The 22,654-nt window shown below is 48.3% G+C and overlaps 1 protein-coding gene across 2 annotated transcripts in view; it reads left to right on the plus strand.

Annotated features, from left to right (window-relative positions):
• ITSN2 (intersectin 2) overlaps positions 1-22,654 on the plus strand; it is a 1,173,023-nt gene that overhangs the window by 575,786 nt on the left and 574,583 nt on the right. For both annotated transcript variants that reach the window (XM_085610587.1, XM_085610588.1), the window contains exon 15: positions 13,741-13,828. In XM_085610587.1, the coding sequence (XP_085466713.1) occupies positions 13,741-13,828 (88 nt within the window). The remainder of the gene's footprint in view (positions 1-13,740; positions 13,829-22,654) is intronic.

Raw genomic sequence — 22,654 nt, forward strand, 5'->3', positions numbered from 1 at the left:
CGGTTATTATTCTGCTTCCAAAACGAAACAAATACCCGGCGCTATGTGGGTCGTATAGGCCCCTTTCGCTATTGAATCTTGATTATAAGACTCTCGCCAAAATAGTGGCCAACAGACTGTCCCAATTGATGGAGTTTATTATTGCGCCCGCTCAGTCGGGTTTCGTACCCCATCGATCGACTTCATTGAACTTGCGGACTTTATTTACAGTATTACATCGAATAAACCCGGACACACCCGCGGCGGCCGTCCTCCTCGATACTGAAAAAGCCTTTGACTCATTAGAATGGCCTTTTTTCATCTCCGTAATACAGCGAATGGGAATGCCGGCTGGCTTTATTGCCACCACGCGGCTCTTATATAGTCATCCCACGGCGCGATTACGTATTAATGGCACCTTGTCGCGCCAGTTTGCGCTTACACGCGGCACACGCCAGGGCTGTCCGCTCTCTCCGCTACTGTTTATTCTCGCCATGGACCCACTAATCCGGCACTTTCAGGAGCGGTATCTGCACAGGGGTCTCCAGTTTCGGACGGGTCCCCTGTTGGTCTCCCTCTATGCTGACGACACCATACTGTATGTCAGAGAGCCTCAGGTGAACCTGGCCTCTCTGCTCCGTGAAATACTTCGCTTTGGGCGCCACTCGGGGTTGGGCATCAACTGGCATAAGTCTATCATTTTCCCATTGACTAGTGGCACCACCCCCTGGCACTGCGAGTTTCCGCTGGAGTGGTGCTCGGACTCGGTAAGATATTTAGGCATCCACATACACCAGAGCACGGACGAAATTATCCGTCTGAATTATGGATGTGCGATCGCAAAACTTGAATCGCAGGTGGACAGCTGGCTGCGGCTTCCGCTATCCATGGCCGCTAGAATCGCCTTCATAAAAATGATAGTGCTCCCCAAATTTTTGTATCTTTTTAATAACATTCCCATTCCCCTCACCCGAAGCTTTTTCGCATCCTTGCGGTCCCAGTTGATTCGCTTGGTCTGGAGAGGGAAACACCCCCGGATACGCTGGAAGATCCTCATGCTTCCGCACGACAGAGGCGGCTTTGGTGTACCGGATCTGTATCTATACTATTTGGTGGCTCAGTGTGCCCATGCCTATGCCTGGTATCACCCGGACGCTCGGATTCCATTTCTCCGTCCGGAGGCGGATTTTGTGCTCCCGGGCCGCTTGTCCGCGGTATTGCCCCGGGGCGTGCCTAGACATCCGGTGGATATTCAAACGGTGTCCACCACCAGCTGGGCCTGGAGTAGGCTGTTGCGCTACTTGGACCAGCCACTTCTATACTCCTCCTCCCTCCCGTTGCCGAATGTGGGATGGCTGCCGGTTACTGGCGAAACACTGGTGCAGCGTACCTTAACGAAGTTTAACCTCACCAAGATCGGCGAGTTGTACCCAGGCGGGCACATATTCTCGGTGTCGGAAGAGGCACGCTTTAGCGATGCCACTTTCATGGATAGATTCATCCTCAACCGGCTTTATTCTACAGTTCAGTCGGAAATTAAGGGATTCCCCCTGGAGCCGGCTTCCTTCGAGCCCCTTACTCTACTCATTGACAAGGATACGGGGGCACATATAATTTCTAAACTGCACAGGTTATGTGCGACACTGATCCCCTGCTCAGATGACAAACTCCGTATGGCCTGGTAGGGGGATTTGGGTAGGCCTATCACGGAAGAGCAGTGGTCAGCCTGCTGCAAGGTCACCAATAGGATATTGCTCAACAGTCGTCACAAACTCCTGCACTATAAGTTCTTGCGCAGAAGCTACATGACGCCAGATAAACTCCACTCCCTTGATCCCAGGCGACCCCACATGTGCTGGAAGTGTTCCTCCCCTCATGCTGACTTTGCCCATATGACCTGGACCTGTCCGAAACTACAACCATACTGGGCACAGGTACACGAGACACTGGGAGAGATGTTAGGGCTCACACTGGTTCCTACCCCAGAGGTGGCTTTGCTGGGATACACGGTCAATTTTCCCAAGTCAGTTAGGAGGCTGGCGTCCCTGGGCTTTCTGTTAGCGAAACGGGAAATAGCTCGGCGCTGGGGAGGCAGGTCAGTCCCCACAGTCAAAGCGTGGCTCACGGCCATGGCGTACTGTAGCCTAAACAGTGAGGATTACTCAAGTCTACTCCCCACCATAGCCAGGCCAAAAGACATATGGGGCCCATACAAAGCGTACATCTCGAATCTGCCGGGCTCCACCCAACCACACTCCGACTCAGGTATAGTTCCCACGGGGGTGGGTTGAGATTTACAATGATGAGACGGAGGGATCTGATAGGCCTTGGGGTGGGGGTGAAACTACGGACTCCAACACTGCGGGTGGGGGACTAAGGATAACGCCTGGGTCTGGCATGGCAAGGCTGAATGATGGGCTCTAATGTGCTAGACGGATCTAGGGAGGCTCAGTACTGCATTGTTTGCGTCTAGGGGTTCGGCTGGAATATATTGCTGTGATGGAAAACGAGAAGTTGTTGCCTGGAGCCAGGCTTGAGTATTATTTATGGGCGGGGGGACATTATTATCGAACTGTATTTGACACACTCAAGAGAATTGTATTCAGCGCTGAGATCTCTTTATTGTTTGTTTGTAAACTACAAATAAAATTTAAAAAAAAACGTTTGCTGCCCTCCGATGCATTCACTTTCTCCTCCAAACACATGCACCATCTTCAACAAACTGTCTTATCCTAAATGCATAAAGATGGTGAGAAGACTCTAGCCTTTGCCTTTTATTCTTTGACTCATAAAGAAAGAAATTAGTGTGTTATCAAAATGCAGGCATTGACTGCAGCATAGGGTGCAGAATATTTTAGGGCTTACTGTGGGCTTTTCCTACAGTTTTATGCACTGATCATAAACCTTTGATGAAAGTGTTGTTGTTGAGGGGAGTCGTTAATGGGTCAGCAAGGTTGGCCCATTTGGCTACTCATCTTCAAGAGTACCAGTATGACATTGAGTTTATAGCAGGTTGGTGCAATGCCCATGCAGATGGACTGTCTTGCTTGCCATTGAATTGGCAAGATGTAGATAGTGAGGGAGTTGGAACCTTTGAAAGTGAAGTGGCTCTTGCGAGTGTGAGTGAGATATATGAATGGAGTCAGGGTACAATATCCAAAGAGGAATGGTGTCAGAGTATAGAAGAGGATCTGGTTTTACAAAGGGGTCTTATTGTTAATCTTGAAAGGTGCAAGAGCGAAAGTTGAGTTCCAGTTTCGGTTGAACCATATTGTAAAATTCCGTATGAATTATCTGTGGTGGAAGACAAAGTTATTTTGAGAGATAAGTTTGTGCCACCCGAAGGGTTGAGGTTGAAATTGTTTAACATAGCGCATGAAGGACATCTAGGTCAAACGATGAGAAAATATTTGGTAGGCTGGTATGTACAGTGCTATCAGTGTTTGGGTGAGAGGTGTATAGAATTCAGAGAAGGGGAGACGAGTTTAGGAGTAGGGAAACAGTCTGTCATGGGGGAGATTTCCAATCCTGGTAAGCCATAGCATAGTGTGTACTTTGATTTTATTAGCCCTTTGCTGTTCTGAATGGAGAGTTGAGATTTGCCTTGGTTTTTGTTGAGGTGGTTAGTTGCGAAATTGTCTGTGCAATAACAACTAAAGCTACCATTAGAGCTCTGGGGGAAGTTTGTAAAGAAGAACGTTATCTTTCCAGACTCATCACTGATAATGGCACACAGCTGACATCAGATGAAAAAATGTTTTTTTTTTAAAATAGTTTTGTGGGGTTTCACATTCTCGCACATCTTTGAATAATCCCCAAGCTGAAGGGAGAGTGGAGAGATAGATCAGTATGAATAAAGGTGCTATTCAAATGGCTATGACTAATAGGTGTGATATTAAGGTCATGGTGTCAAAAAATGGTAAAGCCAATAAAATTCAGTTTGGAGGGGAGGAAAAAAAGCTAATACTAAAATATTACCTGCATTGGTGAAAGCATTATGGAATAAGGAGAGTTCTGAATGTGTTGAGAAGAAGGGAATTCAAGTGGACACTTTGGTCAAAGTAAGGTTGGGCGCATCGAAGGATGTATGTCAAAGTTCTGTGGGCAGGGTAAAGTCAAAGAAGTACATGGTTTGTTTGTTATTCTGGAAAATGGTGAAAGATTGATTTTGAGGAGAGTAGCGTTGTATAGTAGAAGAGGTGATGGGAGATATGAGCTAGAAAGTGGTTGTGGTAGTTTTATGTTGATCGATAATAATGAAATATTGAAAAGACCAATTGAAATTGGGATGAAACCACAAGCTGTTGATGCTGCAAGGGGTGATCTCTCTTCCACAAGAAATGTGGTGGAGTAAAGGACAGAACCTCCTGAGACTCCAAGGTTACGCAGAGAACCCAGACCACGGAGATACTTACATGATTAAGCAGTGTAAAGTTTGTATTCTTGTAACTTATATTTACTGTTGCTATTTTTTATTTTTGTGGTACTTCTTTGTTTATTTGCTAAGGGGGAAGATGTGTTATCATTTTAGTCAACCTGCATCATGTGTATGTTTTGGAATGCAGCTGTGTAAGTTTTAACTGCATTCACTTTGTTTGTGGCAACATTCCTTTTCCAATTAGTTGCTACTTGGCTGTAGAGGGGAGAACCACGTTTAAGTGATCTTTATTGCAAAGTAATTTATTCATATAGGAGAAGTGCCCTACTTTACAAAGCTATATTCTCTATCATAACATAAAGTTCCTTCTTTGAGCTCAAGGGAGTTGAATGTGCACAGTCATAAGCCTGGTCCAGGAACTGTACCTGAAACCTAGATGTTGAGTGGAAGGAGAGACACCTTTTTTGTGCCGTGAGAGAGATGTGATGGTAGAACATTAATTCAATACACATAGGTGGATGGCTAGATCCTGACCATGATAGCCATCTTAGGCAAATGTGGGACTACCAATAACAGCCTCCCCTGTATACCCAGTCCCCTTCCTATTATGAAAATTGCAAATTAAATTTAACCACTGAAACAGGTGATTTTCAGAGCCAAAATCACTTACAATTCCAAGTTTGCCAAAGTTAACCATCATGAAGCATGGAATCTAGCATTCTCATACTTCATTTTCCAGTCTGCCATCAACCACCAGTAAGGGAGTCAGACATCCTAACTACTTGTATTAAGGAAAAAATTTGAAAAATGAGATACGGAATTCATGATGGATTTGAATGCCCTGTGGTAGTTGCATCTAGTATGTCACAGGGTTATTGTGTTTCAAAATAAGAAACAGTCATATGAATAGTGGCTTTCATTTACAAAATGCCTTAAATGTGATGTCCGCGCTGGGCAGCCATATTTTGTTGCCTATCTTTTCTGAAGGACCTTTCTTCCATGTTTTATTGGCTCACAAATCATCAATGAATCAAGTAGTATTTGTATAGCGTGGCTAATCACCCGGGGGAGGGGGGGGGGTATCCAGGCGCGGTGCTGCAGGTATCAGTTGAAGAGCCAGGTCTTAGGATGTTGGAGAAAGAACGTCCACCGGAATAGCTGCGGCGGGTACGTGGTGTCTTAAGCGAGGGCGAGGTGTGCAGAGGTTTCTAGAGGGTTGGTGGAAGTCCAGGCGTGGTTCATGTAGTCTGGTCCTTAGTTGTGGAGGACTTTGTATGCGTGGGTCAGGCCCTTGTACTAGCATGTCTTCTGGATGGGGAGCCAGTGAAGGTTTTTCAGATGCTGAGTGATGTGTGTTCCCTTGGGCAGGTTGAGGATTAGTCTGGCTGCTGCGTTCTGGATTGTCTGGAGTCTTTGCAAGAGATCGGTGGAGGTGCCAGCGTCAATTCTGATTTCAGTTTACATTTGTGAAATATAATTATGCCTGTAAGGGAGTTGTCAGAGACGTTAGTACACATTTGGTAGTGATTTGGCTGCAGGCATGGAAATTGGCAATAAACTCAGGATGAGGCCGTGAATCTGAAAGAAAGGAGGTAGCTGGGAAAATTTGTGATTAGCATAATTAAATGATTTTCTGCATGGAATTTCTGATTTCAAAGCACATCAGTGCACTAAATAAACACAGCAGTGTTCTGTTGAGCTATAAATCAATATATTGGGAACAAAGTCATACACCTTAAACCGTATGCTGTCTCTGATAAAAAAACAACTAAGGCATTATTGTATACCTTAGCATTATCTAATATATTGATTCCTCATACCAACCAGTATAGGACATGCAAACCAATAAACTTTGTAATCACCAGTGCAAAATTCACAAAGATACATTCACTGTGATTCGTGTTTAAAGAGTTGCTGTAGGGGCGTGGCCAAGATGGCGGGTCGGTAGGATGTGATTTTCTGTCCCTCTGGCTCCGCCGTTAATTTGCCTTGTTATTGCTCCATCCCCTGGTCTTATCCTAGTGAACACGAGCGCTCTTCGGCTTGTGAAAGCTCCGGTGCAGCTGGGGAGGTGTTCTTCTGCCGCATTTGTGCCCTGCACGGGGTGAAGATTGGAGCCGAGTTGGATCTGAGCTGGGAGCTGCTGCTGTGCTCCCAGCAGGCCTGGTGCGAGGGCAGCGACGGCGCTGCATCTGCGGGCCGCGGGGCAGCATCTGAGCTGAAAATAGCCCGGGGAACAGATTGCGGCTATCTGGGAGCTCGGCTGCAGACGGACCACATGGACGCGTGAGCGGCCAAGTGCAGAGGTAGGTGAGCACCCGCCATTTCATCCACCGGACTGCTGAGGCGGCACCTCCTTGCCGACGGCACTTGACTGCGCTTTGGGGCCCCAGCACCTAAACTCTGCAGCTCACGAGCCTGTTCCACTTGTATAAGCACTGTCCTCCATTGCCCTGCGAGCACCCCACCCCCTTGGGTCAAGCTTGCTGTGCATCTGCCATTTTGTGAGGGGGCCTTTTATCCCTTGCCTCCATTAATTCAGCCGTGGAACCAGACCCGTCGGCGCAACAATCAGAATTATGTTGCCCTCTCCAGTGAATCCCCTGATAGACGCTGCAGCCTACGGCCCTGTGAGATTCCACTGGCCGCCTGACTGACATTGGGTTGGAGACTCCGGAGGCCTGTTGTACTGCTCCTCTCCTTCGGGCCCCTGATACCACTTTAGGCTACCTTTAGCAGCGCGACAATTGGGCCTGTGACAGGGCTGGCCTCTAGCATCGTCTTCAGTTGTCACGGTCAGTTACATGAGCCCTGTCTGGATTGCGGCCTAGCTTAACCTGAAGCCAGCCCCCGTGCCCAGCAGAGGGGGGGGGGGCGACTGGCCCTTCCAGCGCAGCTCCTCCAGCGAAGAACACATACTGCTCCCTCCGGCATCAGGAGTTGCCATATATCCTCACATGGAGGAGGCCAGGAAGATTCCTGGGCATCTCTGCATGAGTGGTCCCCCATAAACACTCGACTCACAGGATTGCAGGTTAGAATTACCAGGATTGGGCCGAAGGCGACGGTAACTTAGGGGCTAGATTGACCACTAATAGAGCACGGTGGAGATGCTAATCTGTGCGCTGCCCCTCTACTTCTTCCAGCTCCAGTGAGAGTGAATATCGGGACCGGGGCACGGGCGAGGGTGCTGCTCCTTCGGCCTGGGACCAAGTATGATTCAGAACACTCTGCGCCTACGAAGCTTTAGACTCAAGGCCCTCTCCTCTGGCCTATACATAAGCCACATTGATAAGTCATGGCGGCGTCCCGAGCGAGAAGGGAGAAGACTCTCAAGGACCTCCTGTTGAAACAAACAGGTGCCTATGATACTATCAGTCAGGCTCCCAAGCACAGAGCAACCCCGAACCATTGAAGAGCGCAAATGAACCGGCCACAAAAGCTTTTATGATGGAGTTGTTGTTGTCGCCGCCATAAAGGAGGATATCCACAACCTTAAATGACAGCTCACGGCAGATCTCAAAGAAGTACGGCAGGATGTTGATGAAAGAGTGGCAGTTCTCGAAGAACACGAACTACCGCGGGAGGACGATCTTCATCAACTACAGCAGGAGGTGTTAAGGTTGCAGGATCAAAACTTGGACCTTCAGGTGTATGCAGAAGATCTGGAAAACCGCTCACGCGCGGTGCCCTGGAAAGCGAAAGGTGACAATTTGCGATCATACACCTTGGCCCTCTTTAGACACGTGCAAGGCGATGACAACAAGCATAAAATCCAGATGGACCGCGTTCATTGTGTGGGCCTCCCTAGGGGAGAGAAAGCACCCCCTCTAGACATCCTCGTCTGTGTGCACGATTTTCAGCTCAAAGAACAGATTCTTCGTAAAGCCCACACAATGCAGCAAATACAGTTCCAAGGGCACTCTCCAGCCCTCTTTCAGGACCTTTCAGCTTCCACTTTGGCCAAATGACAGGAGTTCTGTGTGGTCACCTCATATCTACGTAATAAAGGAATCCCATATTCATGGGGCCACCTCTTCTGCATAGTTTTTAAATATCAGGGGAAGCTATGACAAATACGCTCGCTGCGGGAGGATCTGGCCCTGTTGGGATTAGACGACGCTGAAAATTCAACAAAGGGGGACGACTCCAGAGTCCGGTCCTTGCGGCGACCGCCCCGCTGGCAAACTGTGTGGAAGGCCTCGACCTCTTTGAGGCCAGATCCGGAAGAAGTGACGAAAGAACGTGAGGCGGTGCTCTCTACTCTCTCCCAGTCCCGGGATTGTTCGTGTTCCCCTTGAACATTACAGCATGGACCATGGGGATGGTAATCATGGAGCACAGACGGAGGGGCAAATGGAGCGGCCACCTCTTCTGATCAACGGGTTGCCTCTCCGCGGCTCTTGGTTCTCCAGATATCCTACACTGTGGTCTTCTCAGGACCATGTTCCCTTACAGACAAACCTTTGTCAACTGTTGCTTCTTGGGGTTAAGTTTTTGTGGGTTGTTTTCTTTTATGTCATTGTTGCCTTTCTTTTATGGGGTCTCCTGCACCAGCCTCTGCCTTCCCACCCTCCACTTGCAGGCCTGCACTCCCCTCCGCCCACATACCGTGCCTTGTACCCTTTATTCATGATGGGCCCATACAGGCTAACTCCCACCCGTCATGCCTAGACACCTAAAGATCGTCTGCCTCAATGTGCGAGGCCTCAATCACCCTACAAAACGCACAGCGATTCTCTCCCTCTTGGACCAGTCAGGCGGCGATCTAAATTTGGTCATGGACAGCGACTGGGACAGATCAGGCCAACGATACTCTCAAGCGGGTACACTCTCTCCAGAAGGCAAACAATGGATGGTCGAGAATGGCCTTCATGACATATGGCGCATCCAACATATAGGCCTCCGTGACTACTAATATTTCTCTGCGGCACATAAATCCTATGCACGCTTAGACACGTTTTGGGTCTCTCCTGTGCTCCTCCCGAGGGTCAGCGACACCATAATAGCTCCACGCTCTCTTTCAGATCATGCACACATCTCCATTTCGCTGATTCCTGAAGGGGTTGAGCAAATACCTGCCCGTTGGCGACTGCGCGTAGGCCTCTTGCATTCCCCACACATTGTAGAAAGAGTGCGCACCAAGCTTTCAGAATTTCTCCAACACAACGATAATGGGGAGGCATCCCTGGCTACCGTCTGGGAAACCCTCAAAGCAGTGATCCGCGGAGAATTCCTTGCCATCTCGTCGGCCGATAATCGGAAGCGTCTGGAGGCCCGCTCAGACCTTGAGAAGGAAGTCGTAGAATTAGAGGCGATACATAAACTCACAGGGGCTCAGAGGGTGTGGCGATCCCTGGAAAAGAAGCGGTTGCTTCTCAAACGCCTGGATCTGGATAAAGTGGAGTTTGCACTGCTGCGCCTCTGACACAGATTCTACGTGGGGAGTGACAAGTGCGGGAAAATGCTAGCCTTAAAACTTCGTGCCAGGGCAATTGCCGGGAATATCTCCTCTCTGACTCGGTCTAATGGTGAGGAAATCCGCTTAGATTCACAGATTGTAGAGGAATTCCGATGCTTCTACCAAACACTCTATAGTGCAGAGTCCTGCGAACCCCCCGAGGCACAAGCATACCTAGAATCCAGCAACTTCACTCGCCTCCCTCCCGCGCAGGCAGAGCAGCTAGAGGACCCCATCAGGCTGGACGAAGTGATTTCCGCTATCGCCCGGCTGAAACCTGACCAGTCAACAGGCCCTGACGGCTTTCCTGCCCTATTTTATAAAACGTTCTGTTGTGAAGTAGCACCTCTTTTAACCTGCCTTTACAATTCCTTCTTAGACTCTGGGGCTGTGACGGACTCTATGTCGGAGTCGACAATTTCTGTAATCCTTAAACCAAATAAAGACCCTGGGCAATGTAGCTCCTACCGCCCGATTTCACTGCTTAATGTTGACGTGAAGCTTTTTACTGGAATACTAGCAGCCCGTTTGAACCCCCTGATGGCAGGTCTGATAGACCCAGACTAGTCGGGATTCATTCCCACGCGCCAGGGCAGTGACAACACCAAGCGCCTCCTCCACCTCATTGATGGTGTCCACCGCTCCCAAACAGCAGCGATACTCTTTGCGGTAGACGTCGAAAAGGCGTTCGATAGAGTATGCTGGACATATTTCTTCGACGTCCTATGAGAGTTCGGATTCGGCCCCCCTTTTATCCATTGGGTGTAGTGCATCTACCAAACTCCCCGGGCATTTGTGCGGGTTAATGGGATATCCTTATCATCTTTTACGATAGCACGAGGCAAGGATGCCCACTCTCGCCTCTTTTATTTGCACTTTATATGGACCCCCTCGCACAGAAAATCCGCGATCATCCTACCATACATGGCATCAGGTTTGGAGTAGATATCCATAAAATAAGCCTCCACGCGGATGATGTTATTCTATCCCTCGCTCAGCCTCTCACCTCGCTCCCTGCATTAGTAGACGGACTCAACTCATTTGGGCAGCTCTCAGGCTTTACAGTTAATCTCGGCAAGTCCCAGGTCCTGAATCTCTCTCTGCCACAAACCCAAGCGAAGGCCCTCGAGCAGGCCCTCCCTCTACATTGGTCTACCGACCCGGTGCCCTACTTAGGCATTCTGCTGACTATCTCGATTCCACGCATAGTAGAACTCAACTACTCGTCCTTGGTGTCGCAGACAAGGAGGGAACTGGACGGGTGGACAAAGCATAATTTATCATGGTTAGCGGCAGTCAAAATGACAATTTTACCGTGCATACTTTACCTCTTTCAGACTCTCCCGCTGATACCGCTGCCTAAATCCTTGCGCAGCATCCAGCTCGCTCTAAACAAATTAAACTGGGGTAATGAGAAGGCATGTTTATCTATAGCGCAATTATCATGTCCCAAAAACGATGGTGGGGTAAAACTACCGATAGTCCTCAGGTACCTCCAGGCTGCGCATTTATGCTATGTACTCGAGTGGAATCGCCCCCTTTCTGAGAAGCACTGGACCTTCATGGACCAGGCCGTGGCTGGGGCAAATGTGTGGCGTGAAAAATGGCTCTCCCGCCGCGCCTGCTCGTGGGGCCTGTATTCTTCCCCAGTCACGGCGGCAACGATGAAAGCTTGGGATGTGGTGGCGCAGAGGAGGGACCTGACGACTTTTCCCTCTACTATGACGCCGCTGGTGGACAACCCGGAGTTCCCCCCGGGATGCAAGACTGCTGTTGCTCAACAATGGCGGGAGGGAGGGAGGCTGGATGTAAGCGTTTAGGCCACCTATTTGATCTTGAGGGTATTATTCCATTTGACAGGGTTCATCGCGACCTCTTCTTACCCCAGACAGATGAGTTCTTCTACCTCCAGCTTCAACACTGGGCTACTTCTCCGGCCCTCCTTCCTCACGTCTCTCGCAAACTCACCCCCTTCGATAAATGGATAGCGTACAAGACAGATGACAATCACCTCATCTCTGATCTCTACACCTTCCTTACACCATGCGCGACAGGGAAGCGCTCCCGCGGACAGGCTAGATGGGAAGCAGAATTGGGTCAGGTCTTTACAGATAGAGAGTGGGACAACATTTACTACAGGGCCCACCACACAGCTTACAGCACCGCATGGACTGAATCGTCATTCAAGGTGGCATCCTACTGGTATCCCACACCAGTGAGGATACATCAGTGGGACAAGAACCACACTGAGGAATGACTGGTTCGCTTTCACATCTTCTTTGGCACTGCCCGCGATTGGAAAGATATTGGGACCAGGTACTTAACGATATTGACGAGGCATTCGACAGCGAGATTCTACGCTTCCCAGCTTATACTTTACTGGGGCTGTCCAATCCAATCACCTTTCCACTACGGTCACTTAGAGGCAGATGTCACTAGCTCTACTTGCGGCGCGCCAGGCGATTCTACACCGCTGGGGTTCTGTTACAGTGCCGGACCACTTGGATTGGCTCCGTAGGCTTTGGATGATTCTGGCCATGTAACAGCTAACAATGTGTCAAGATCTCCAGTATAAGAAATATGCAGAACTCTGGGCCCCCTTTATAATGTTGCTCTTGAAAGACTTGCGTGAGGTCACCTGCCCCAAACTCCTCCAAGTGCTGCGACTTATACCTCCTTCTACGGATTTAGCAACCCATACATGAGAGTGTTAGGAAGTGGGGGTGGGAGTCCTTGGGCTCTGTAGGACATCACACCCCTTTGTTAGTATATTTGGTGCGGTTCCCCCTTCTTTTTAGCCCCCTTTTTCTTTTGTGTGTTATTGAGGGCTTGGGAGGGAGGGTGGGTTGTTTCAATTACTGTTTGTTGGTTATGGCAGGACAGCGAGTTTTAGACGATTTTGCATGACGGTTATGTCCTTCTTGCCTGCAATGCTGCACCTTGAGTATCGCCGGCCTACTGATTGTTGGACTGCAAGCAGCAACGAGATGCATATCTACTTTGAGATGTCCTTTAGCCGCTGGCCCCTGTGGTTGTAGGCGAACGGCTGTGTTCTGGTGTAATGGCACCTTTTGATCAAAATAATAAAAAAAAATTGTTCCATAAAGAGTTGCTGTATGAACCACTCTGACTGATATAAAACAATATTTTCCACATATGTGGTAATTGAGTGTTGCTGTGTTTGGTACCTCATATAGGCCTACATGCAGTTTCCAAAACAGGTTCTGAACTACAAATAAACGTTTTTATGCTTTTTCAGCAACACAACGAATCTAAGGGCCTTGGCACCCACCTAATTCTTTTTTTATGCATTGCAAAAACTGCATAGAAATTATTTTGCTTACTGTTTTTATAAAGGGGAGAATGTACATGCTTGGGGCTAGGATTCATCTGGATTTATAGTTGACATAAACAGCCTGCAAAGCACTGTATTGTTTCCCATCACACCCACTTCCAAGAGCTCGTAGCCTAAACTTTAGGTGATGTGTTTTGGTTAGTGAGCCTGGCTTTGTAGGCCAATGAATGTATTGTTGGAACAAGGAGGTGGAACTGAAAAAATTATACCTTGAGACCAGAAAGCATGATAACTGTATGTATTTAGGGAAGAGAACTATGTCAGGGTGTTATGTTTTTTTATTATTTAGGACATTATCCTAATGCTATATGTGCAGTCTTGCACTCCTGAAACTTATGACATGGAAAAGAAAGATAGAATACTTTTTCTGAGAGTACTTAAAGCACCTTTAATAGTCAAATTGTATCCATACAAAATGTCAGATGGCTATGTTGGCATGTGTACAGTGCGAAACCTACGTGTTACCTATCTGCATGTCCTATTCTTTTGGCATGTGACTACATTGATGTTTGTAAGAAAGTGTTCAATTGAATTATATGCCTAATTCAGGTTTGTTTGTTTCTTCAGGAGTATCAAAGTAAGCTAAGCCATCTGATTCCTGAGAAGCAATCTTTAAATGAAAAAATTAAACAGCTTCAGCAGGGCAGCGGCCCAGGTAAGTGCTACTACTCAAACTTTGCTCTTTCTTAATTTCTTTCTTCAGTGTACATGATAATGTTGCACTGTTAACTTCAAGAAGTGGTAAATTTTCCAGTGTGTGCAAATCCTATGCCTTTGGTTGAGGAAACTCCATATCAAAACAATAGTCAGGGTAGAGATCCATGACCCAGCATGATTTGCTGGCCCAACAAACAGTATGGAAAGCCCTGCCAAATCTCGATTTGTAGTTGTATAGCTGTGGTAAAACTTCTCTGTACTACTGTTTATGGTGGGCCTCCATATCTTTGAGGTAGGTAGGAAATAAATGGATGTCTCATTTAATGGTACAAGATCCATCCTAAATGTTATTTCCGGAAAGATGGGAGAGGAAAAGAACATCAGTATACAACAATTGCCTGGAAATAATTTTAATGGAAGACGTAATCTCAGTTGTGGAATATGCCTCTTCTCAAAACTTTAGAGTGAAAGGAGGATGGCCATTGTAGGGTGTATACATCACAAAGGCAACTTTTAGTAGGTGGCACATTCACAGTAGCAATAATATTGATCTTTTGTTTCTATAAACGGGGAAACATTGACATTGTGAAATAACTCAGGATTGGTATTACATTATATATATATATATTTTTTTTAAACTTTATTTTCAATTGATATCATGAAAAACCATGTACACACAAATTGGCATCAAATCAGTGTATGCAAGCAAGTCGACAACCTTATTAGCGGCACTTAGGACTACAGGCGGCATCAGGGAGGGAACGGACTCATGGGGGAAGGGAAAATAACATACAATTAAAGCACCATGAGGCAGGAACCAGGAATGGCACTGATGCCGTCGGTGAACCCTACTGGGGTCTACCCTCTCGCTCCCCGTCAGACCCAGATCCAGCGGGCAGAGCCAACCCACTGCCGTCACTATCAGTTGTGTCCTGTGGGGAGGACTCCCCTTCTGCAAACCCAGACGCACACATGACACGCCAAGCCATTAAGGTCCTGCAGTTTCTCATCCGTTCTAGTGAGTTGCATGTGGGTTTCCTCAGCCAGGGACCACTCGCGGACATCTCTAAGCCAAGTGGGTACCTCCGGGGCCCTCTGCCCCTTCCAAATTATCGCCACCCTGCGCTTGGCTAGTACTAACATTAATTGTAGGAGTTTATACGACAGTTTCTTTTTCTTAGGCTTCCGGACTAATGCGAGTAAGCATTGCAGGGGTTCAAGCGCCATCCGGAGGCCTGTAGCTGCAACTATGCTGTCCACCCCCCTCCCCTCCCCCCCAGAATTGCCTGACCAAAGGACCGTCCCATGCTAAGTGTAGGAAGCCCGCTTTCACAGCAGCACATCTAGGGCATCCACCTCTCCTGTCCCCAGAGATGCGTCTCAGGAATACCAGGGTTAGGTAGGTGCGGTGTACAAAATGTGCGTCAGTTTAAACCTCGCGTTGCATGAGACCGTGCGTGTGAGGGAACCTATACGTGCCCATTGTCCCTGTTCCAGCGGGGCGACGAGATCCGCCTCCCAGGCGGCCTGAGACGGCGGCACCTGGGGGGGGTTGAGGCCTGCTTCATGGCCTTATACAGGAGAGAAATCAGTTTACGTCCCCTGCTGCAGGAAAGGAGGACATCCAAGGTGTGGGTCAGTGGTGGGATGTCTGGGTACTGGGACCAGGTGACCTTCACCACATCCTGAATTCCCCGGAAGTGCAGGAAGTGTCCCCGTACAAGGCCAAAGGCCTCTTCCACTTGCTCATATGTAAGGAAGGTCTAGTTAGGGTAAAGATCCACCAGAACTTCGCATCCACCCACCCTCCCTCCAGACTTGAAAGGACATATATTGCCCCATGTCGATGAAGGGGACCAGTATCCAGATCGGGAGCTCCCTGTGAAAGGGTGCCCTCTGTAAGACCTTCTCAACAAACCGCTGCCATATACCAGCCGTATGCTGCACAATACAGGGAAGGGATGTGACTGACCCTCTACCCTGCATCAGGGCTACCTGTAGCGTCTGGATGTCTACCCTGCCACAGAAAAGGCGCGTCTCCCAGTTGTCCGTGTCCGTAAACCAGCGGGCTGCGTGTTGTAACTGGGCCGCGTAATAATATAGGTCGAAGCGTGGTGCCTCGAGGCCCCCCTCTTCGTAGCTGCGGACGACAGTGTGAAGAGCTACCTTACTGCGTCGGCCTGTCCATAACAGGGATGTGAGTAACGTGTTTAAAGTGGTATTACATTATTTAATGTTAAATAAAGTTATAGTATGTATTTAAAGAAAATCATTTTTTTCTGTCCAATTTTGATTATTATCACTTTTCAAGAAGCAAACAATACAGTACAAAAAATTTCCGGGCCCAGACCCGCATCAACACAATAAAACATATTTGCAGCATTGTGTCTCTCCAAGCCGTAGGATCCAAAAGAAGGAACAGTCAACACATGTTGTTTCGGCTCTAGCTCACTTGGTGATCTAGGCATGAGATGAAAATGTCCACTGAGAAGAGGACACATCTGTCTGAAATGATTGTGAATACCTGAGGGTCCAGCCGCCACAAGTTTGTATCTGGGAGGTGCAGAGAATGCCACTCCGCCACTTGATTTGCCTGCCTGGGATGGTCCAAGCAGTATTGCCAGAAGTTCTGTGCCAGATCCAAGAGCTTAGTACCTCATTTCCCCAAGATGGTTGATATAACGGACTGCTGAGACATTGTCCTTTTACAGAAGAACACAGGATTGAACTCTTTTCTTGGTCCACCACCGGACTGCAAACGATCCGGAGAGAAGTTCAAAGCAGTTGATTTGTAACCTCAGTTTGTTTTCTGACCAATTTCCGCCTATGGAGAAATCCTCACAATGAGCTCCCCATCCCTGTTGGCTGGCGTTGGATTTTATGACCTCATCTGGATTGCAGCTGAAAATTGCTCTGCTATTCCAGGCTTCCATATGGGATAGCCACCAATTGAGTTCCTCCTTTGCTTCTTCCAACAGTTGTACTAGCTGAGAGTAGATCAATCCCTTGTGGAGGTGGTGAGCTTGTGGCGTTCTAACACCTGAAAATGTAGTGGCACCAAAAATATCACCTGGTTAGAGGAAGAGAGAAGGCCCACCTGGCAGCCGATCTGTCAAAGTAAAGTTTGAAATTTGGAGAGAGACTTCTGTAGCTCTTGCCAAATCTTCACCACTTTCCGTCCCGTAAGACTCAAAGTTGATATGGGGGAATCTTATCATGAATTCGAGAAATGCTGTCCTTTGGGATGGAGTTAGAAGCAACTTATTTTTGTTAATGGGAAACCCCAAACTCTCCAGGAAGTTGACAGCTGTCTGGAGGTGTAGGGATAGCTTCCACGGGGACTTATCAAAAAGAAGGATGTAGTCTAGATTGACCATGACTTATGTGTGCCCTGCACCCGCAAGTTTTCCACCACAGGTTTGAGGACCATTGTGAAGCACCACAGGCCAATGAAAGAATGAACAAAAGCGTGGGGAACCAGAGGTCTGTAGGCACCACACGAACAGTAGGAACTGCTGATGCTGAGAACAGATGGGAATTGTGAGATATGCGTACTTAAGATACAGGTGTGCCATCCAGTCAAGACGGCTCAAGACGTCCCTGAGGAGGTGAAACCCCTTCACATTAAAGTGGCGGTAGACCAGCCATTCATTGAATTCCTGGAGGTTAATCACTGGCCGCTGGCCACTGTAACTCTTGTCAACCAAAAACAGATTGCTTACAAACCCGTTAGGATAGAGCTCAGTCGGGCATATAGCCTCTTTGTCCAGGAGAGCTGCAACTTCTGCGTAATTTAAAGCAGACGCATGCTCTGAAAACACAATGGGGTAAAGATGTGCCGCCTGATTTGGGGACCTGTAGAACTCTTATCTTGTATCCTGTGACTGTCTGCAAGACCTATGCGTCTGATGTTATTGTTAACCATTAGTGGAAAAAATTCAGCAGACGACCCCCTACTTTTGTTCGGAAGAAGGGCAAACTCTTACCACTAGAGGAAGTGTGGATGGCGTGACCCCTGAATCCTACTCTGCCTCAGACCTCTTGAGGGGAAGAATGCACAGACGTGAGTTTGATCTTGCTATTGGCTGTGCTTGGAGCCCTGGTGTTGGGGGGAGGGGGAGAAGGGGTGAAGTTGTGAAGAGAATTGGTCAGTCGGTCGAGAGGCCCCTGCCACGACCCTCCCCTTGGAAAGTTCTCTTAATAAAGGTCTGCGCCTTGTCTAGGGAGATGAACGTTGCTACAAACGTTCCCAATGGCTCAACAATGGGGAAGTATGGGTTGCCAAATAGACCACCCTGGGTCACTCTCCCATCTCCATGGAGACTAGGTCACCCAACTTTGGGCCCATCTTAATCAGCTAGGACGAGCAACTCTCTGTAGTGTTTAAAACAAACACATTAATGTATAGAATATTTCCCAAAAAAAATGAGGACCAACAGAACGTGGGAAGGGAAACAAAGGAACATACAGGGGTGTCAAAAATGTCACAATAGAGCGTCCGCATTTGCGCCATCCGTAACCCAAGTTACATTATGTTCAGTAAAGGGCAATTTCACACATACAGAAAGAAAAAAGTCAGACAGTGCAGTTGCATTAAAAAATAACTATTGGGTCTGGAGGTAGGTGGCTGCAGTGTAGCATAAGTATCGCTAGGAGGGTCAAAGTACATTAAGTCCCTCATCCAAGTCACCATTGGGACTGTGGATCCCCAAGTGTATAGAGACCTGTCTCTTAGCAAGGAGCATAGCGATGGCAGCGAATCGCCGAATTCCCGCAGCTAATGGCTTAACGTAGCCCAACAGTGCCATCAGTGGGGATGGACATATTTCAGATTCAGTCATCAGGGAGAGATAACGAAAGACTTCCACCCAATATGCCAGTATTGGTGCATAGTTCCATACCAAATGAGAAAAGTCGGAGGAACAATAACAGGAGTAAGGCCCGTTAACCCAGGTGAGACCGGGCGCAGTTTGCAACAAAAAACAATGTCTCAACTGGAAAATATTTATAAACAGGACAAATGGAAACAGTGATATAAATCACAATCTGGAAGGGGAACAAAAGGGAGACCTCAACGTAATAGTAGGGTGAAGTTCAATAAACTATATTTTCGTAAGTAGTTAAGAAGCACTACAGTACATGATTATACAATGACCATAACACACAGAGTGAGCACTGGGCGTGCTAGTGAAAGTGGGCGACGCAGTTACACAGGGGTGCGGAGAACAGCGTGAACGACGATAACAGGTAAGGATAAAGTGGTCAAAACTGCAAGTTGTATACAGTGTTTATGTACAAAACATTCAGATAAATAGATTGACCACAACAGCGCCCGAGTTCTAAGCTGGGTAGTCGACGGCGTTTCAATCTGAATAATTGCAGGTCATCATCAGGACAATGGTCATTTAGTTTAAGGGTAGTGCTCTATAGGAGAAGGAAAGGGAGAATAGATAAACAACTGAGTGGTCCAAGGGAGAGGGGACAAAGGATAAGTTAAGTAGAAATTACTAGAAATTACCTAACAAAGAGAGTCCATGGTAAGGATTTGTGCGATCCAGGGTTAATCAAGATCAGCGAAGCGTCAGGGATGCGCGTAAGTGCTGTAGAGGAAGTAGACAGGGTAAGGGGACTGAAATCGATTCCTGCCATTGCGCTACTCTGTCCCTGGATCTCGTCCATACTTCAGTAAGTCTCAGCAGGACTCGAAAATGACCGCCCTACTCGATCGAATACATAGCCCGTTTTTAACACTGGCTTGACTCTATTCTCCTGCCCCTATCATTCAGATCCGTCTTCCACGCCCATTAACCGGGGCGCTTCTGACGACATTAACATGGCTTTCCCTGGCTCCTCATACGTTGCCGACCACGTTTAAGGACCTAATTTTCTGGGTACTTATATACACACTGGTCCTATGATTTTTCCATGCCTGTGGCAAACTAGGTACGCCGAATGTCCCCTTACCCTGTCTACTTCCTCTACAGCACTTACGCGCATCCCTTGATGACGTGATGACTAATGAGAGTGGGGGGAAATCTGCCGGTTCCATTGGGGAAGACGGAAGTGTGGCATGTATGTAATTGTGTAAGCTGTGCAGAATAAACCTGCTTATATAAGACGCATCATGTCCTTTTGCTAGGGCTGCCACAGAGCGCAATTGGGCATTGATTGCGTAGTCCACGCGGGGCTAGGGTTCTTTTAGTTAGTGCTTCTGTGGTTGGGGACAGCCAAGGGTTATCCAAAAGCGGTATGTAAGGAGAATAAAGAAGGTTGACGTTCAGATAACATCGTAACTTTACCCATGCCCAGTATGTAGTTTGAAGTGTTTGTATTTCTGCTGGTGTCCTATATAGGCAGCGGGGTATGAGAGTGAACATGGGTGGGCCTGAGACCATTCCAGTTTCCGGTATTGCAGCCATGCGTCTGGGTGGTACCAATGGTACGCAAAATGTGCCTGTGCAACTAAGTAGTACAAATAAAAATCCGGGAAGCCAAATTCCCCATCCTGGTAGGGCATTGTCAGCGTTTGGCATCTGATTTGCAACTGCCCACCAGCCCAGACTAGCCTAATGAAATGAGCATTATGCGGAGAGTATACATTTTTTTTACTTGTGAGTGCTATGGGAATGTTGAGAGATAGGTGTAAAAACTGGGCAGTACCACCATTTTAATGATAGCAATTCTGCTAGCAAGCGACAGAGAGAGCTTAATCCAACAATCAATTTGTGTTGATAGTCTATCAATTACGGGTAAGATGGATAACCTCCTCTGCGTTTGGGGGGGAGGGGGGAGGGTTCTTGCACCAGCGCAGAGCGAAGTCTAAAGTGAAGGGAGCCATGGCATCTGTTAGAAATATTTCCGTTTTGTTCCAGTTTATAACAAGTCTGGAGAACACCCCGAAGCATACAATTTCACGAAGGATCGGAGGTAGATTAATTTTGGGGTCCCTAACGAACAGCAGTATGTCATCTGCGTCTAGCGAAGCCAGCAGATGTCCACTGTGAAATCGTAGTCCGTGCTGTAAATGGTGGTTCGAGGCATAGGAGCTGCAGATTATACACTGTGCATAGATCGCCATCTGGTGTTGGGCCCGGATGTTTGCAGTTTGTTTTTCATCTTGGAAAGTCTTTGGAAGTCACGAGGTTGGTGACTCCTCCTTTGGTTCGTATTGCGCATGGGCTTCGGCTCCATCCTCAGATTGTTTTTTTCCGCCATCGGGCTCGGATGTAGTACTTCGCGCTCCGGTTCCGAACTTTTCCAGTTCAACGATCGACGCAAAAATCCTCGCTCATCGAGCTCCTTCAGATAATAAATCATCTTAATCACCTTCTCTTCGGCACTTCTTCGATTCCGGTCGTCGACGGCGGCCTTCGGGCCTATTCCGGCTCCGGTCTCGGCTGATGGAAAGAACTCCCTTCAAGAAGTGCCCTCGATGTGGGTCCAAATTCCCCCACACCGATCTTCATGAGGTATGCAACCTCTGCCTCTCCCCTGAACACGAGGCCCGAGACTGTCCCGCCTGCAAGTCTTTTCGCTCTAAAAAGACTATTCGAGATCGACGGGCTAGACGCAACATGGCGCACTCCTCGACCTCCGCTCCAGTCGACATCTTCGGAGACGACGTCGAAGCTCCGGGACAGCAGAACATCGAAGAAGAGGACGACGACCTCGTCAGTGCTTCCGAGGCCGACGACCTCATCAGTGCTTCCGAGGCCGACGACTCCGATGTGGAGGACATCACCCCGGCGCAGAGGGTCGTGAGTACCAATCTACCCCCTCCCACAACCACGCCGACACCCAAAAAGGCTTCGGTCACACCTTCGCCTTCGGGCCTAGGCAAGACCAAGGATACTGCTTCTCACACCCCACCTTCGGGCCCGGTAAAGAAGCCTATTAAGCCTTCCGGCAGCTCGGGCTCGAGCCAGCCGACCAGCGGTACCGAAAAACACCCTTCGGCACCGTAGAAAAAATCGGCCTCCATCTCCACACCGAACCCAGTACCAAAGCCTTCGGTGTCGAAACCTGCCCTTCCGGTGCCGACCAAACATCACAAGGCCCTCGGCACCGACACTTCAAATCGGAGGTCCCAAAGAAGCACGGCTTAGACAAGCCTAAAAAGCCATCGGCCCCGAAAACTTCGGCGCCGACCGAACAACCAGTGTCGCAAGAACTTTTCACACCGGATCCTCTGCAAAAGACACTCACCAATGAGCCAAAAACTGGAGATTTGACATTGTTTTCAAAAAAGAGACACTTGGACAAACCAGCTCCACCTCCACCTCCAAAGAGGAAGGACACTGCTACCTCCCCTTTCAGAGTGCCTTCCCCACCTCCTCCACCCTCCCCACCTCCACCCTCTCCACCCCTGCCTCATCGTTCCCCAACCTTGTCTCCTGTCCCAGATGATTTAGGAGACCCTTATTATGATCCAGCAGATGTGCCACAAGACCCCACCCCTACTGGATCTCCAGACCCATGGGACGACTATAACAATCCGGACATCCCAGATGCCCCACAGGATGACCTTTACCCATCTCGGCCATCCCCACCTGAAGAATCCTTAGGCTTTCACCACCTATTACAAAGGGCGGCACACTACCACGCGGTGGAGTTACATACTGACCCAGTGGAGGAAGATTTTCTCCTAGACACCTTCGACAATGCACATAATCTACTGCCATTCTACCTATGTTAAAGGGAGTAATTAAACATGCACCAGAGGTTTTTAAAGACCCAGTCAGGGCCAGGGTCTTCAACCCCCGTATAGAGAAAAAATACAAAGCCGCCCCCACAGACCCTTCATACATTAAAGGTCCTGCACCAT

The sequence above is a fragment of the Triturus cristatus genome, chromosome 6, assembly GCF_964204655.1.
Source record: "Triturus cristatus chromosome 6, aTriCri1.1, whole genome shotgun sequence".
NCBI classification, from domain to species: domain Eukaryota; kingdom Metazoa; phylum Chordata; class Amphibia; order Caudata; family Salamandridae; genus Triturus; species Triturus cristatus.